The 17,817-nt window shown below is 40.1% G+C and overlaps 1 protein-coding gene and 1 long non-coding RNA gene across 2 annotated transcripts in view; one reads left to right on the plus strand and one right to left on the minus strand.

Moving 5' to 3' along the window:
- Positions 1–17,817, plus strand: part of enox2 (ecto-NOX disulfide-thiol exchanger 2) — a 209,027-nt gene that overhangs the window by 67,525 nt on the left and 123,685 nt on the right. Inside the window, exon 3 of the mRNA XM_085789333.1 lies at positions 2,503–2,592. Within this exon, the coding sequence (XP_085645459.1) occupies positions 2,503–2,592 (90 nt within the window). The remainder of the gene's footprint in view (positions 1–2,502; positions 2,593–17,817) is intronic.
- Positions 15,131–17,221, minus strand: LOC146979502 (uncharacterized). The gene is made up of 4 exons (XR_015036802.1): positions 17,134–17,221; positions 16,342–16,393; positions 15,659–15,795; positions 15,131–15,369 (listed from the first exon to the last, which is right to left on the minus strand). It is a non-coding gene; the product is annotated as an uncharacterized LOC146979502 (long non-coding RNA).

Raw genomic sequence — 17,817 nt, forward strand, 5'->3', positions numbered from 1 at the left:
CAGAACTGATACATGACATGTTACTGTATGTGTAACCATAACTAATGGTTATTTTAATTATTGATTATTCTTTTATGATACTGACCAACTGATTACTTAACTGCAACAGTGAGGCCAGCTCTGTAATTGTGAATGTCCATGACTGAGTGACTGAGTGAGTGATCATAGTTCCACCATTGAGTACCAAAATATCATGTGACTAAATTGGAGTTTTCCTACTGGTCATTCCTCCTTAAAGGGACATTGTGTAACTTCTCCTGTTATCTATTCAGGAAAATTGATTATTTGGTTCAAAAGTCTGTTTTTCATTCATCAGTAATCCCCCCCATCAACAAACTGAAGTGTTCCGGTAAGCTCTGAATTTGCTGTTCATATCATTCATATATACATGGAGCGGGTAAGCTCGGTTGGTAGCTGCCATGTCGTGTCACCATGTTTTTACGTTCAGTGGCAGCGTGACGGAAGGAAACCACGGAAACCCAGCGGAGACGCCGGAGCTGTCGGCTCAGGTCGAGGTGGCGTCTGTGAAAAGTCACCGCGGTAACGCAATGAGGAGGAATGGAGCGTTACACTGATGCTGCATTCACCTGCAGTCGGGCAGACGGCCGTCGGTAACAAACCAGATGTCATTTTAGTCACAGAAGTCGAGAGAAAGCCGGTAAAACGCGGGTCAGGTAAACAATACCACATCGCCATGACAACATATTGTCACGTGTATTGTTTTGCCTCGTGCTGACAGACCACTTGTTTACATAGAGGCTTGTTTATGCCGTTACGCGCAGCGGCTGTCGTCCGTCTGCCATCTGCCCGATTTCACGTGACTGCAGCATGAAAAATACGGTTGAGTTGCTTGCGATATACAACCGCAACGCTAGATGGGAGGAATTCCTACACAATGTACCTTTAAAGAATAGTTGGCATAAACTACTCTATTAGGGACATTTGCCTGTAATGTTGCCAGCTAAGCTAAATTTGAAATTTGAGTCTTTTTCTAAAATCATACCGACAAAATGTTGTGACTTTTTGGACAAACTTCTGCTACTGAAAAGAGAGTCTCCAGTAATGCTCTGATTTGGGTTTGCTTTATTCACTGAAGTAGTAGAAAGGTGGAGCAGCAGTTTGTTAACCAGATGGAGGCTTTGCGCTGTGTAATAGACAAAATGAAAACAATATTCTTTCACTTCTAACTCTCTGAGTGATCATTTTACAAGAGAATAAAGCCAAAAGCCCAGCCCAGGCTTTGTCTTTCATTTTTGAGCTGGAGGACTTTGTCAGATGATGTCATGGTTGTAAAATCAGGATTTTGGAGCAGCAGCTTGGATGTGAACATGTAGTCTTAATGGGCTTCATTTCAATATTTCAAACTCGTTCTATTGTCTGACATCAGAAACTGAAATACATGATGAACAGCTAAAACGTAATTAAAAAGAAAGAGTGTTTATGAAAGCATAAAGAGAATCAAACTGATTAACAGTTGAAATATAATATGGTGCAAAGGTGTTAGCTATTTACAGCTCAAAAACAGTTTTGAAGTACATTCACACATTCAATAAACTGTCCGCCTATTTTTGACCTCAGAGTTCAAGGTGAAGTATTCAGACTGCTTGTTTTGTTGAAACCATAATTTAAAACTCAAAAATACTCCAAAATGTAGCCCAGATTCTCACTTCTGAGAAATCTGAAGCTACAGAATTAATTGAATTTAATCAATTGACTAATATGTTATGTTTTTGTTTTTGTTTTTGTTTTTTTACAGTAAAGGCCTCAGTCAAAGATAAAAGGAATTCAGGGTCAACAGCAAAACTAAAAGCATTCTGACTAAAAGTATGAAAATCCGAGCCCTTGCGCTAAAGGTAAAATCCCGAGAATGCTTAAGAAACAATATCCTTCCTGCATAAGTGTTGCCTCAATAAGCATTCAGACGCTGCTGTCAGCAGAGAGGAGCGAGGATTGGGGATCACTGTGACCTTCTCAGTGGCCTGAGAGTGTGTTGGCATGGCATGACTGATGCAGATTATCATAGCTGGAGAAAGCCAATTACTCTGGTCATCACAGCACCCTCAGGGCTCCTCTCGGTGGAATGAAATGCATTACAGAATTCTCTGCATCTTTCTTGGCAGCGTTTTTATATTTCCTCTATGCTGATCCCCCTAGTTTGAGTGTTAATAGTGCAGTCAATGGGACCCTCCTGCGCCTCAGAGCCCTCCCCGGCTCGGATGAGCTTCTGCTCCACAAAGCAGGGAGGTTGTGCCTTTTTGGAGAAGCGGATGAATTACATTCTCCTGTTTGTCTTTTCTCTCTATTCAAGACGAAACCCTTCTAGTTTTTGCACTTCCTTACACTCTCTTCTCCGCGTCCTTGAACAGCTATAGCCTGAGCGAATGAATAAAAGACGTGCCGCAGAGCTGAGGTGGGGGGAGACTTTGCTGTGCATTTTTATCAATAGAACAAACAGTGACTGATCAGACCTTTTCTTATCCATGGTTTTGATTTTCAAAACAGATTTGCTACAAGACCAGAGAGGCGGAGATCACACACAGCGACGCTGCATCTCTAGCATGTACAAAGACTACAGATCAAGCCGAGTCACAGGTAGGAGGCCTGGATGTTTGTATATATCATGGTGGAGTATATGTCTGTGTTTGCACTGAGCTTTCTTTCAGGGCATCAGAAGTGTTAAATCGTATGAATACTGAAATATCACAGTAAAAAAGACAAGTTGATGGTCAAATATTTTGCTTCAACCCTCAGTAACATAGTTAGTTACCACCTAAATTACTTCTTTTGTAACTTTCTCTGAGGGAATTTGTCTCTTTTTTGCCTTAGCCTCTGAACCTGCTTCACTCTTTCCTCTATTTCCTCGCCTTGGTTTCTTTTCGTGCATAAAAATCTGTTGTATCCATTAGTGTCAAGGCTTCTGATTCAAAGTGTTTATCTCATGCAAGCTCACGTGTACGGTTCATAAGACACTCAGACATAGAGAACAATCACACACACACAGACCCTCAGAAAAGGCACATTTTATTTTTGAGTCGAGATATGCTAACAGAGCACTGTCATCTGGAGGGTGTTTTCTCTCCAAAGTGATCTACTGCAGTATGGTGCTTATGTGAGTGAGTAGCTCTAGTCAAGATTTGTCAACTTGCACAAAGTGAGAAGAATATTCACAACACATCAGGGAAGCTCCACAGGAAGAGATTTATATGTTAAGTGGGATTCTGGCACAGTACATCTTGTTAGCGTCTGTGTGAAAATAGTAAGGGAACATGTGCTGGGTAGTTGTTTGCCACTGATTGCGCTAGTTTACTGCCCTGAAACTAGATGGCTCGGTCTGTTTATGCCACTGAAGACCGACGCCTCAGCGTATCCTCAGCAATAAACACCCAGATATAGTTTCACGCTCATGTTATTCAAAAAATGAAAAATTCAGAAGTGCTCTTGAACAGCAAATTTGGCCTACTTGGACTCGAGTTTACATAACATAGGATCAGATAAAAGTAAAAGAAGTTTTTTGTGCCAAGCAGTCTCACTGATCTTTGGCAATCGTTCAGTGGCTCAGTCTAAGGCCAGTACATTCACAGAAGACTTTTCTGTGAGATGGAGGAAAGGAAACTGCAGTGGGATTGGGAGTTTACATGAAGCAGCGTATACAGTTGCAGACTGTTTAAAGCACAACAGCGAGTTTGTTCCTGAGTTGATCAGATGTAATTAATAGATGCAAATTGTAGAGCAAGAACATAATTCACTTACATGATTGTGAACACATTCATTGAGTACTGGTCTCCTCCTGCAGCTCTGCAGAACTGTGTGAGGTGTGTTGCATGTTTGACACCTTATTCCTCTATCTTAAATAACCGTGACAGTACTGTTGTTTTTAGTGATGCTAGCAACATGGCTCTAAAAATAGAGTTGTTGCCATGTTGGAAGTTGGTCAATCCACCAATTTGCTTCAGACTGTAATGAAGTATCTCAGAATGGGTTCATGAAACTTTGCACATTCATAGTCTCCAGAATGAATCACACAGTTTCTGATGATCCCCAGGCTTTTCTGGCAACATGGTGTTGACATCTGCAGTCCCTGGTGAAATCTCTCAACAACTATTGATAGATAGATTGATGACATTTGGATTGGACATCCATGTTGTTATCATGCTGAATTACAATAACTACTACTAACATTTCCATCCTTTTATCAAGTTTTTAATAGGGTTATGGCCAAATATCCCCCAATCCTGTGACATTCCCATCGGCCTGTTTTTTCTTTTGCTAAATAGCTGCTAGTAGGCTAAGATGAAGATGGTAAACATTATAGCTTCTTAACATCAGTATGTGTTGCTACAGTATGGCAATGTTAGCATTTTAGCTCCAAGCAACTATTGTGCACAATGTTCAATCGCTAGCATGACTGTAGACTTTTAATCTTGTTATCATATCTTCAGATCAGCTGTTATTCTGCCTTTCTGCTGAAAACCGCTTGTAACTAACACGATAAGTGCAAAATACAGAAAAAGGGATAAGAGCACTCATTAAATGGACAATTAGCCGTTACATAATCATGCTCAGCAAGACTGCAGTGTAAAGGCTTTCCAGTGGGCATTACATTAGGCATAACATTGCTGTGTCCCAACAGGCTGATATTGTGTTTTTGAAAACAATGGGATGCTACAGTACGTTGTCTGAGAATGGAAACTGAGCCCAGTAAGAAACTGACAGATTGCTTAAGAGAGTGGAAAGAGAGGGGGAATGAAAAGCGCTTTTCTTGCTGGGCTTTGGCCGATGAGTGTGTCCTTTCCCATTACTCTCACACAGCGCAATATGCAGGTCAGTCAGGTGATAATGAATGCTCTGTCTGATACTTGGCCTTTCTCCCTCCCTCCCTGCTTGTCTGGTCTGCTCCCTGTGTTGCATCCTTTCTCTTTCTTCACCCTTGTACGCTGCAGAGTCTTCTTTAGTATCGAGTATCTTTTCCTTCAGTGGTTTTAATTATCTAGCAATCTCTTCTTCCTCTGTTCAGGGCTGTGTGGCTATGTTCAAGGTGTCTCAGGTCAGTTAGTGGGACAATAAAGATGTCGAGTTTTCTCCGTCTTCATTCATTAATTAAACACAGACCTTAAGGTCCGCGGAACCTAATTTTGTCAGGTTTGTATGAACAGAAAGAAAAGACACCATTGTTGATAGATCATTTGCTTTAGTCTCCGCAGTGCACACTGAATTGGATGAACTAATCAAATTCTGTGCACACCAACCCCCACTGCAAGACTGTGTGCAATAGGATGGAATGTAATAATGGATTCAGCTATCGTTTCACTAAAATATTTCATACTGGGTTCAAGGTTTAATATTTCTAGTAAACAATAAAATATGAATGAAGCCAATTATGACTAAAAACAAACAAACTAAATGCAATCTAAATCTCTTGGTATTTTAGACAGTAAAAGACCACAAACTGGTTCTGGAGTTTGTAATGCTTTTGAATTCAAAGCTCCTCTCTTATTAGTTGTTGTTGTAGTTTTCTTCAGAAGTGCACCAATTGATTGGCTAGGAGTCCCAATTGGTTGATAAAGGATCAATCTAGGTAAATATGTTGAGGTAATAAGTTTGTTTACCCTGGTGCTTATTGGTTTTTTTTCATTGTTTTGTAGCGTGGTTAACCTTGTGATGTGATGTTAGATTGCAGACATTGAAAATATCCTGGAAGGTACAAAATGTTACATGAAATATTGGATTTAATCCTTCTTAGTTGTTGGATGTTGAAGATGTTTGTTGATTCTTCTGAAGTTAAAAATGAAAAACTGTGATATAAAACAAACTCAAATAACTGATGACTGCCCATCAAAGCTAGATTCTAACTTCTGTGGCATTTAGAGATCTTTACCTTGGCAATGTGTGCAAAAAGCCTAAAAGAAAAAAGCCTAAAACATTTGGTCTAAATAAAATGCCACATCAGCTGTCTGCAAAAAATGACATATAAGTGTTATATAGAAAAATACATTTCCATTCTTCAGAAATTTTCTGGTAGAACTGGGCCTGCATTCCTGTCTGAACATTATGAAGGAGCCTTTTCTAAAACGTTTCTGTGGTCTGAGAAATAATAGGATATATCCTGAAGTTATGATTTTGGCATTGTCTTTGACCTGTTGATTTGGTATTCTAAATTGTCTACATATTTAACAATCACTTTCATCAGAAGAAAGTTGCCCCGTCATTGGTCAGCATGTCATTTCACAGATAAATAGACTAATAAATGGTTTGTCCTGTGAAACAGGGAGAGTGAATCAAATTTCAGCCTCAAGGTCTCCAGTGTCTCCTTATCCCACATTCTTGAGCTTTTTTTTATTGGCCTTGTTGACTTCTGGTGGGAGCTAGAGGTCTGGCTGCAAGACATTAGCTACCTTTGTGTTCATGTTGACTTGGGGTGCAGTGAATTTGATGCCTGTGCAGGGCTGAGGGTGCCAGAAATCACAACCAGTTTGCTGCACAACGCAGTTGCCAGAAGGCGCTACAGTGCCCACTTACTGCCATCAGCTGCCTCTGCCTGTATCAGAGAACTTGCACCACTTCTATATTGTGTGCTAATGTTGCAGAGCCAACAAACACGATTTGTTGTCACCTCTTCTTGTGGCTCTATTGGTGGCAATGCATGAGTGGTGTTTGAGTCAAGTGATTCTCTGACTGTGAATGATGGTGGGGCAGCAAATGCTGTTAACAACATTTCAGCAGAGCAGAGTGGTTAACAGTTGTTTTGCACTCTGTTTGAGACCCATTTCCATCAATATTCATGCTGAGAGAAAATCCTCCAGAGATGGGCCTGGCCTCTTTTTGGATTTAGCTTAATCTGGTTTCCAGAACAGACGCTGTTGTCACCAGGTTACCTACTGTTACCCCGCCTCCTCCCCTCACAACACCATGACAACAATGGCAAATTCATTTCTACATCTCAATTCATGTTGGCTGTTTTTACTTACAGCGCCTTGTCACTCCTCCGCAACTCATTAAATTCATCCAAGAAGGAATTCACCAGCACCTGAACTGGGACACTTTGAAGCTCACTTAATGAGGTGTGACCTAAGAGGGAGAGTCACCTCAACCTTTCCTGTCTGGACGATCATCTGCTAACCATCAGTCAGGGGCAGAGATGTGCGGTAAGGAGAGAGGAGATAGGTAATTAGAGAGGGAAGGATTAAGGAAGATAGAGGTCAAAGATAACTAGCAATAGCCCAAAAGACAGAGATGTTCCCCATGCTGAGGACACATTTCTATGCTCGCCGTCTTCCTGCATAGAGGGCAGCGGAGTTAATGACATTTTTCACTTGTCGTGCCTGAGCTACAAACACACCTTCCACTGATCTCAAAGTGGACAGCACTAAATACCACTGCAGTCATTTTAAACTGACAGGCCTTTTGCTGAGCAGCATCTTTTTAAAAACATCATCCTCTCTCTTTCTCCAAAGACGTCATGGAGCAGCTCTACCCGAAGCCATATCGGCACAACACGGTGCACTCTTACAAAAGAAAACAGGGCTGTGTGATTTTGCAAATTACTTGATGGAGGCAGACAAACGGTGCCAATATCTCACGGGACAAATAGTCATAAATGTTGTTTAGTGGGAAGGGAAATATTGAATCAAATGAAACCTAGTTAAGAGAAAGGCTATGTGTCTCAAAGCCCTTGTAAAAATTTTACTATGATAGTTGTCAGTGAGGCCATTCAATATGCAGTAACTGAATTTGAATTATTCATTATGTGAGAGATTTCCCTGCTAACTAAACAAACGCATTGGGCAGGAGATTAGATCTAACTGGGTCGACCATCCTATACATCTGCATGAATTCATGAAACTGAGATGAGCTGGGCGATGTGGACTGGATGGATTTTCCTCGCACATGCCTTTTCTTTCGCGTAATGTGAGATCTTTTTGGCCAGAGTGACATTTCACCTCACTTTCAAGTCGGGCAATTTATTTGAGTAAAGAGGTCTCTAATGTCACCAAACGCACACGTTCTCATACAAAACTATAAAAGCAAACCAAGGCTGCTTTCATCTGCTGAGGCGCAGCGTCAAATTAGCGTTTGATTTGAATGTTGTGCTACACTAAGCTGGCCACAGAAAGAACATTATTGTTCAAAAAAATCAAGACATCAGACAAACATTATTCCCCAGGGACACTGAAATTGAATGAGAGCATGCACTGGCGGTTACTCATTACCACTGGCTGACATAGGTAATTGAATTCTGCCAGGAGAACATTCAGTTTATTTATGACAAGTCTTCTCCGCTGGAAATGCGGACAGCGAAAAGGCCAGCTAGTTAGTTGCTTTGCATGTGTTTATGTCGCTGAAGACAGGTGATAAATAATTAACTCTTGATTGATAATACTGGGTTCTAGATGCTCTGACCTGCTGTCAACATGCACCTTTGATGAGACGATCACAAAGGGACAACTCTAACTTTGTCTGTTCACACCAGGTAATAGAATGACCGCTTGTAATCTCAATGTGCACAGCGGTTAAACTGAATTAGGTTTCGGCTACTTAAAGGGACAACGAGGAGTTTCTATTTGGTTATGAATCTACGCTACCCACACTTGTTAATGGGCCCTTTTTCGATAAATATATCGTTTTTGTTATTATTTTGTTATTATTAGTGGTGGTGGAAATGCTGGTCGAGCCGACCAGCGTTTCCTTATTTTCAGTTTCGTGGCGAGTCATGGGAATAACGCCGCCGAATCGCCATTTATGGTCGGAACTACGACGGTATGTGATCGTCTTCGAACCTGTGACTTTAATTCTTGATGAAAGAATAAAACTTTTGCCGTAGCCAGTCGTCAAACAAGCCAGTTCGTCCTTTTGGACAGCAAATGGCATAAACATACGCTTTGAATATCTTTACAGTCATATCGACATATCCGTGATTCCTGTTGTTGTTCCCTATGCCCGAGGGGACTGTAAAAACTGCAAAAAAAAAAAAAAATTATTTCCTTTGTTAAATGCTGCTGTCACGAACAAATTTCCCCTCGGGGATGAAATAAAGTATAATCTAACACCGCCGGGTGGCTCGTTCCAGCCAATCAGAGGCTAATCACAGCAGCACACTTCCTTCAGCTCAGACTAGTTTGACTCCAAACTGCGGGCCTTGGCTGCATGTCATGAGTTTCATGTCTCATTTCACCATCCTATCTTATTTAAGGCAAATAACAATAATAATAATAGAAGGGTAAATCATTAAACTGTGGTGATACTTGTCAGTAGAGATGGTGGTCCTACGGCTTCATCAGAACTCTCATGCATCCTTGGATCCGAGCCAGATGTCATTGATCGAAACAGGGCCTGAATTTGTATGTGTTTGTGCTGCATCTTTTTTAAACAACCTACTTCACACAGCATGTGAAGCAGTGAATACATCCTTGTCCATCCAATATTTCACTGTGGCTTGGCTGTAGTCCAAATGTTAGAAGAAGATACATGTACATCCTGATATTACTATCACATTTGTGAAGGCACCTTAGTATCCTCATTCTAACAGCCCCAAATAATACATTTTAAAGTATTGAATTAGTTGCCCAAAAAGAGGTGAATTTCACCTTGATTTGTCTCCAGGACAGTGCATGGTTTATAGAAAAAGCCAAGGGGAAAACAAGACTTCCTGAAGTTGTAAGTCTGCATATAATAAGAAAGCTGTCAGGAGAGAAAAAGAGTCTCTTCCGTGGTTGTTTTGGAGCTGCCTGGCAGTAAAGATTCTTGTTAAAATGTACCTGCAGAGGAAAGTTGTCAGCTGATAAGATTGTAATTCTATTTTCCATACGTGAGAGGAATTTTAGTGTGATCATTAGGTATACAGTATATCCTGATTGTCCTTCAGTGGTGGCTCATTGAAAACATGCTGTTTTTATTTCTCAGGAATAGCAATGCAAATTGAGCAAACACTGTTGTTTACCGAAGAAGAAATCTGGTTTATTTCTCTGAATCAGTCAGACTTGTTTAGAGAGTAAATCGACACGAGGAATCATTTGCTGACAAAGGATGAAAGAAACAGTGTTGTAAGTTACAGTCACTGCGCTTTGGATCCTCCCAACACCTTGTTTGTAGAATAGTATTCTTCTGACTTCACCATGCACTGGATATTGAGAGCAGTTTCGAGCCTTGGGAAACGGGAGTGGCACTCTGGCCCTTGGTAAATACTTTTATTTACCTTTTGAAATGATTTTATGATGGCAGTGGAAACAGACTTATTGCTAGGGCAGATAATTTAACCCAGCAAATATTTTCCAAACAATGTCTAAGGCTCTTTGACCTGAACCACACGACCCCAATTTTACCTTATATTTATGTGTATGCTTATTTATATGTATAGGCATGTTTGAATATAGCCCTTTGAAAGCACATACACTCATTTTTTGCCAGGTACACCAGGCCAAACTAACGCAGCAACCCTGCAACATTCATTACAGCAGCACTTGTCAAAACAAGAGGTGCATTCACAGTCACCTGTTTTTATTTGTATTCTCATTTTTGCATAAAGAGTCTGAAATGCTGAAAAATAAATAAATAATATTAAAAAAAGAATAAAAATGGTAAACACATTGTTTTTACACTTGGTTGAGTTGGAAAAGTCGGTGCATTGTTAGAATCAAAATGCAGCAGTGTGCACTGAAAACTGATTTAGCAGAAAGTCATTTAAACATCCACCGAAGCTTCATTAAAAGTAGTGGCAGCAAAAAACATCTGTGCGGATTCATGAGGAAACTGTAACTTTCTAATAATAATTATGACAAACTGAAAATTAATATTCATCATGTGCACAGCATTATTTTCCATTTCGTTATCATGATTACATAATCCCTTTTTCTGCAATTAATGGCACCTGACAAGAATTAACACCTCATCAGCTGTGGATCCTGATGTGCCAAATATTTGCGTAACAGCGGCGGATGGAAAAGGACATTTATTCACTTTTTCTCTTGGCAGCTTTTCTGGAAATTCTGGAAACAGTTGTGGCACATTCTGGTGGAAAACCTGGCTATTCTCACGTCAAAGTGGATTCAGTTGCTGTTGTGCAGCCCTCAGCCACATCATCTCCTCCTCACTGGCTTTAGATGGAGGTTGCTCAAAGGTTCGGTGCTCCTAGATTAACACCAAATTATGATTAGAAATTTGAACATGTTCCACTTTTTTCGGGGGCTGTGGTTTGTGGTGCTGTTGAATTGTTCTATGGGTTAGGGTTAGGGCTTTTTAGTATTTTACCCAGCTTTATTTCATTTGGAGGTTAAACATTAGTGTTTGACACCTTCATGACCATAAGATTTGTTGTAAAACCGTGGGATTAGACTGCATTAGGTAGGCAGGTATAAATCTGGCGCCCAATTTATCTCCACTGACCTTATCATGCTCTTAATTCTAAGAACAAATACTTAGAAAATGGTTTTTCATTTTCTCATCTCATAGCATCAAGTAAAATGTTCCCAAAATGAGAGTACTGCTAATATCAACTCCGGAAATAGGAAACCTTTTTGACACGCTGTTACCATTAGACGTTGAATTAAATATCAAGACTGAATAGCTGATATCAGTGTCTCCCTGAAATCCATTCTGGAGGGAGTTAATGAGATCAGGGATAAATGACTCAGCTGACCACAGCAGTGATACATTAGATAGGAGTCTCACATTTTTTATTGTCTCTGTACACAGCTTGTGTTTAATTATGGACGCATAATAGTGTTTGCTCTGCTGTTTTCCTTGTGTAATTAATCTCGTGGCTTTGTGTTGATCCAATCACGTATTCACACTCGAGAGGCTCTGTCATCTTCAACATATTTATTTTTGACAGGCCGAGCACACGATTATACAGATATTTGGGTGGAATACTTCTTAAAGAGTATAACTACATAGGGGCCATAGAGGAAACGCTACATTTCATCGAGTTATGACTCCAGACCAAAAAGAGCTATACGTCTATGTGTTTGTTGTAGAGCAGCAGTGACACAATATTTGCGGTGTAAGGGATCAAACAACCCAGATACGGGCAGACCACAACAGAATCGTTGCAGTGCAGAGTGACAACGCAAAAGTTTTGTAACAGCTTGTTGCAGTGGTAATGCTATCATGTCTGATTTATTAACACCTGTCAGAGTACTTCAAAACCAAAACCACCTCTGTTGTTGAGCCCACTACAGTAGGTGTCCACTGTCCTCAGGACCACGTTTTACCATGATGACATACACATACCCACACACAGAAACCCACAAGGTGAAAACAATACCGGCCCTGCTATCGTGGCCGGTAATAAATCAACTCTTATGGTGAAGACACTGTTATTCCTAAAGATAATTCTTAGGCATCTTATTCCTCCAATGAATTTAAAGACAGTTTTGTGCATTAATTTACAATCAACAGATTATCCTCCCACTTTTATGGGAAATTTGCAAGCTTATCTTCTGCCATGAGGAGATATTGGAAAAACAAAACACGCAAACCTACAGATGAAGAGGAAGCTTAGCCCAGTCATATCTGTTCTCAGATTGGCTATAAATTCTCTCTTCCTCACAATGTAGAGAAATTAATTAAGTTTTCTAAACAGAGGTTTTATGAGTATGGAGATAAGGCAGGGAGATGTTTTGAACACCTTGCTAAAAATGAGCACAGTCCCTGTCTGTTATATTTATTTTAGATGCTGAAGTAACAGAGTATTGATACATGACTGCTTTAATGAACTTTCCACAGAGGTGGGCTGCTGAACAGACAACAGGTGCACCTTTGTTAATGGAAGACCTTTTTGCTCAGATCAATCTAAGAAATCAATCTCAAACAGAAAGGTCTTCTCAATGGCCCCATTACCAGATGTGAAGTAGTTAATGCTGTTGAAAATCCCCAAAGTAGGAAGTCAATCAGGGCCTGATGGGTTCTGTTGCGATTTAGTTTCAGGACCTGCTTTTAGAACCACTACTTGAAATGTTTACACGTTCATTTTCTAATCTAGTTTAACCACAGACTCTTTACCAGGCTAAAATATCACTCACATTCAAAAAGTGAAAGAAGGAAACTTATGATGACTGAATGTTGAATCATTGTCTGCATTTAAACTACAGGATAACAAAGATATAACCAAACTGGAAGAGTTGTTTGTCATTGGAACAAGTCATGAAGAAATAACAAATTCCAAAATGAGAATCTTTTTCCTTACAAATAAAGCATTGTATCACGATCCTCGTAGATCACTCTGAGATATCTGCTGTTGAAAAAATGCTTGTTTCAACATCCAGGCGAGGTTTGCTCTGTGATGTAGCGCATGGCGTGTCACAGAGGATTAAAGGTTCACGGGTGGAAGATCTGTCAGGGACTATTGATGAAGAAATGTGGGAGGATATTTGGACTTAGACCAAAGAAACATATCCATTTATACTCAAACAAAAGCAATCCAGTTAAGAATTACACAGAGAATACATGCATCCCCTAATAGCAGGCGTTCTTTTAATCCCTCACTTTCTCTTTTGTGTCTGAAATGTAAAACCTGAACACAGGCACCTTAACCCATTCATTGACGAGTGATGGAAATATTATGTGAAATTACCAAGAAATATCTGACAAATTTAGAAATGGATCCAATGTCTTGGGGTTTAGCAAATAGAGATATAACATATAGTACGCAGAAGGTTGTGAGACATTCTTACTTTGACTGCTAAGAAACATGGTATTACTGTACATTGGACTGACAATAAAGTCACTTCAGTTAATGGTATAGGAGATCCTGGAAAACCGGTTCGAGCTGGCTACATTTTGAAAAATTCAAAAGTCCAAACCCCTTTCTTCAGACTCCTCTCCGAAGCCATGCCTCCAGAGCACAGGAACTCTGCTTGTTCTTTTCTGCCATAACGTTGCTGCAACAATCTCGTTGAATTTAGCAAGTTAGCGTAAGCTCCTGGCTCTGGCGTCGCCTTTTCCGTATTGTAAATGGTTAAAGACTCTGAGCATGTGCATGAGGAGAGAGGGAAGGGCAGATGGCAGTTTGATAGACACATCATGATCCAATGAATTTGTCTGTGGCGTCAAAATGATTGGATGGTGTTTTTACAGGTTGTCTGTTCCACAGGTGACACTTATAATGGATGTGAAGAGGATTTCAAGCAATACAATAAAACATTCTTCAGATAAAGATCTCCTCCCTTACCTTTAAGGGATGGTATTAAGTTACATTTCAACTGGAATATCTTAAAAGTATTATACATAAGCAGATCAGCTCTACAACGTCTGGCAGCCTTTTATTACTTTCCAAAGGGTCCTCTGAATCTGAATCTGAATTCTTGTGACATCTGATTTTGTTGACAATTTCCTGTTGCCTCATTGCTGGTTAAATCTGTTATCGGTTGTTTGTTTATTGCTTATATGGTGAAATATATTATAATTGTTCTTGTGGCACATGAGAAGTCCAGAAGATGTGTTTTTTTTTTAATGTATAACAGAAACCTGTCTGAATCCAGATACTGCACACTTAAAAATGTTGGGTTGAAAATAACCCAAATTGGGTTAACGCTCAACCCAACGCTGGTCCATTTTTGGACCTGGCCAACGCTGGGTTGTTTTAGACCAACAGGGTTGGGTTATGGGCTTAACCCAGCATGTTGGGTTGAGACTGTATACCCAAAAATGGGTTAAAAACAACTCTGCTGTTGGGTTAATGTTATCCAATAAATGGGCTAAAATAGAACCAATTATTATTTTTATTATAACCTTTATTTAAACTCAGAAATATATTGAGGAGCAACCTCATTTACAATATAGCCGAGACAAAACTGTTGGGTTGAATATTAACTAATAAATGGGCTAAAACACAACCATGTTGTTGGGTGAATGTTACCAAAGAAGTGGGTTAAAATGGAAATGTTGGTTTGAGAACAAAATTAGCATTAATTAATGAACATTAACCTTAGCATTGCACAATGAATTTGTTATTAAACCTGAAATGATTCAATGAAACAAGTACATAATGCTCATTATTTTATTACCATACAAGTAAAAGGAAATTTCAAGTTCAGATGAAATTCACTTTAAAACAGTGGAATACATTTTTAACATTGCTGGATCATAAAATTAATGCAAAGTGCATTGATTTTAAGTGCTAAACATACAATAACTTGCATATTAAAAAAGGAAAGGAAAAGAAAAAAACAAAGTGCATCTAGCTTTTTGCCCCCTTCACATGTTCAGTCTACATATTTTGGCAAATTATATCAGTAACAACTATACCCCATCCACCGCACCCGATAGAGATGGGTGCTCCAAGGCTATCCCACTGATGCTTCTCCCCAGCATGGGGACATACAGGTATTCTGCGCTACTGCTTGCGGTCGCCAGGTACTGCACCATGTTTGTTCCGGGCTGAAGAATAAAGAAAAAAAAAACAAGATTCAAAAATTAGTTTGTACACCAGGTTAGGTTCAACTCTACAGGTAATGCCCAGTGCTGTATCTGGAGTCTTAGTCCATTAAGCACATTTCTGTACATGCTAAAATGACCAGTCAATTCCACTTAGCACAGTATAATGATGATTGACAGACGTCAATTCAAACTATGACGTGCATGATCTCAAACTCACACTGCTGCACTGAGAAAAAGCTGACTTCTCCAAAGTTGAGAGCCACATGTTACACCAGCTCTATGTGAATACCTGCTGAGAGTGAATCGATGTTTGCAAGAGGGTCTCCAGTCTTCTCCTTCCTGGCCATACGAATGATCTTCTCAGCCAACTCCGGGATCCATTTCTCAGACATTCTTTCAGAACACTGGCTGTATCACTGCAAAATCCTGAGCAAAAAAAAAGGGGGGGTGGGGAGGGGGTGTTAGGCACATGTAACAGCCATCCCAGGTAGCTATAATATCTGTACACTGGGTAGGCACCTGGGTACGTTATAATGAAGCGTTAATATCTATGAACTTGTTTTTAACTACTGTATTTTAACAGAAGTTATGAACTTGAACTGTTTGTAACTATAAACTTAGAGTACCATTAACTATTAAATGCTTTTATCTTTTACCACTGATATTTATGTTCCTGTCCTTATTTTAATCAAATTAGCTGAATGTGCACAGCTAATGAACTACCGGTATGCATCTCTGCATTTAACCCTTCAAATACCCATCCTGTTGAAGCCCATATGGTAGAATCAAATCATGAACTCTATTTTTTACAATAATGTTTTCAAAATATTTATTTATTTATTCCATTAATTTTTAAACAGGGTTCTATATGAATTTTGGGATGAGGGATTCCTTGATTTTTAGCCAGAAGTCGAAATAAAATATATGAATTTTAGCCAGGGTAACAAACAAACATTGTAGATGTAAACTCACCATGCCTGGAGTGTCCATGAGACAAGGCCACATCATTTGCAAGCACTTCTCACTATGGGCAGAGAAAAGAAAGACCGCAATAATGTTATACATCTCAAAATAGCACCAAAAAGCACTAAATAAGGCACTCACACCCTCCTTCCTGACTCACTGCTGCCAGTCACTATGGGGACGTGGGTTAACCCCCCCCCCCCCCCCCCCCACTAACGACCAAAGACGGTTTTTTAACGACTAACGGTTCAGCACACATTAATGTTATCACAACTGAATATACACACACAGCTAACAGAAAAATATCCCTACACTCAGACTTTGATGGACAGCTATGTGCAGCAGAGTAGGAGAGCTAATAGCCCCACCAGCTATCCTGGATGTTAGCCACTGCTGCTAGCATATCTCTTTCTCTGAGCAGCAGCAGCACTGCAAAGAAAAGTTCAGACTAGCTCGATGCTAACTTCGCCTAGCGCTAGCGGTTTAGCATCCGCTGCTAACACCATGGATGTATTATATTATCGGCTAACACCCACTTCCCAACTCACCACAGTCCTCCTGTCCGTTGAAACTCCTGTCATTTCCTCTCCTTCACGGCCCTGACAACTGCTGCTGCTGCTGCTGCTGTGATGGAAACCATTTTATCAGTTGAAAATAATTAGCTAGCGAGCAAGCAAGCAACTCGGAAAAAAACGCCTAGTCCAGAGTGAGGGGAAGTTTTTAAGTAACACTAAGACACAACTATTTGGCTACCACATTAAACTACCAAACCTGTAGGCTAATAATTTAAGTTTTACTTACCATTTACAGTGTTTTCTGTGGTCTGAAGCTGGAGAGTGAGGTGTACTCTCAACTGTCGAAATCCCAACTGTCGAAATCTCAACTGTCGAAATCTCTGGGCGGGAAAATCAACCCAACTGTTGGGTTAAAATATTTAGGCCTAACCCAACCTAGGATAATCTCAGGGCAGGAAAATCAACCCAATCTGTTGGGTCAAAATATTTAACCCAACCTTGGATAAAAACAACCCAATCAGCTCAAAATCCACAGCTGCCCAGCAGTTGGGTTATGAAAATAACCCAGCATTTTTAAGTGTGTGATGAGTGAATTGATTGACCAGAGCCCAGATCAGTTACTGAAGAGACTCCATCAGCAACTAATCGAAAAGGATCCCTCTTATTTTTTCTGATAAATACCTCAATCACTGGAGGCAGCTTGGACAGCTACTCTCTTTAAGTCTCTTTAATCTTTATTTAAGATCACAGAGTGTAGCATGAGCCTCAAGGACAACAAGTATGTGTCTCATTACAGCCTGCATGCTCAGCATTGGTATTGAACTGATGATCTCTTTGCTTCTCCTCCTCCAACTGGCAAACTACAGAATGACACCTTCTTACCAGCACAGCTGTCAAAAGTTTGAGCCAGATTACCTCGCTTTTCTGGCATGTCAGGCTTGGCTGCTCCTCTCGAAAAAGATGCCATAGT

Source organism: Trachurus japonicus, chromosome 10 (genome assembly GCF_045865225.1).
Source record: "Trachurus japonicus isolate A0001 chromosome 10, Traja_1.0".
NCBI classification, from domain to species: Eukaryota; Metazoa; Chordata; class Actinopteri; order Carangiformes; family Carangidae; genus Trachurus; species Trachurus japonicus.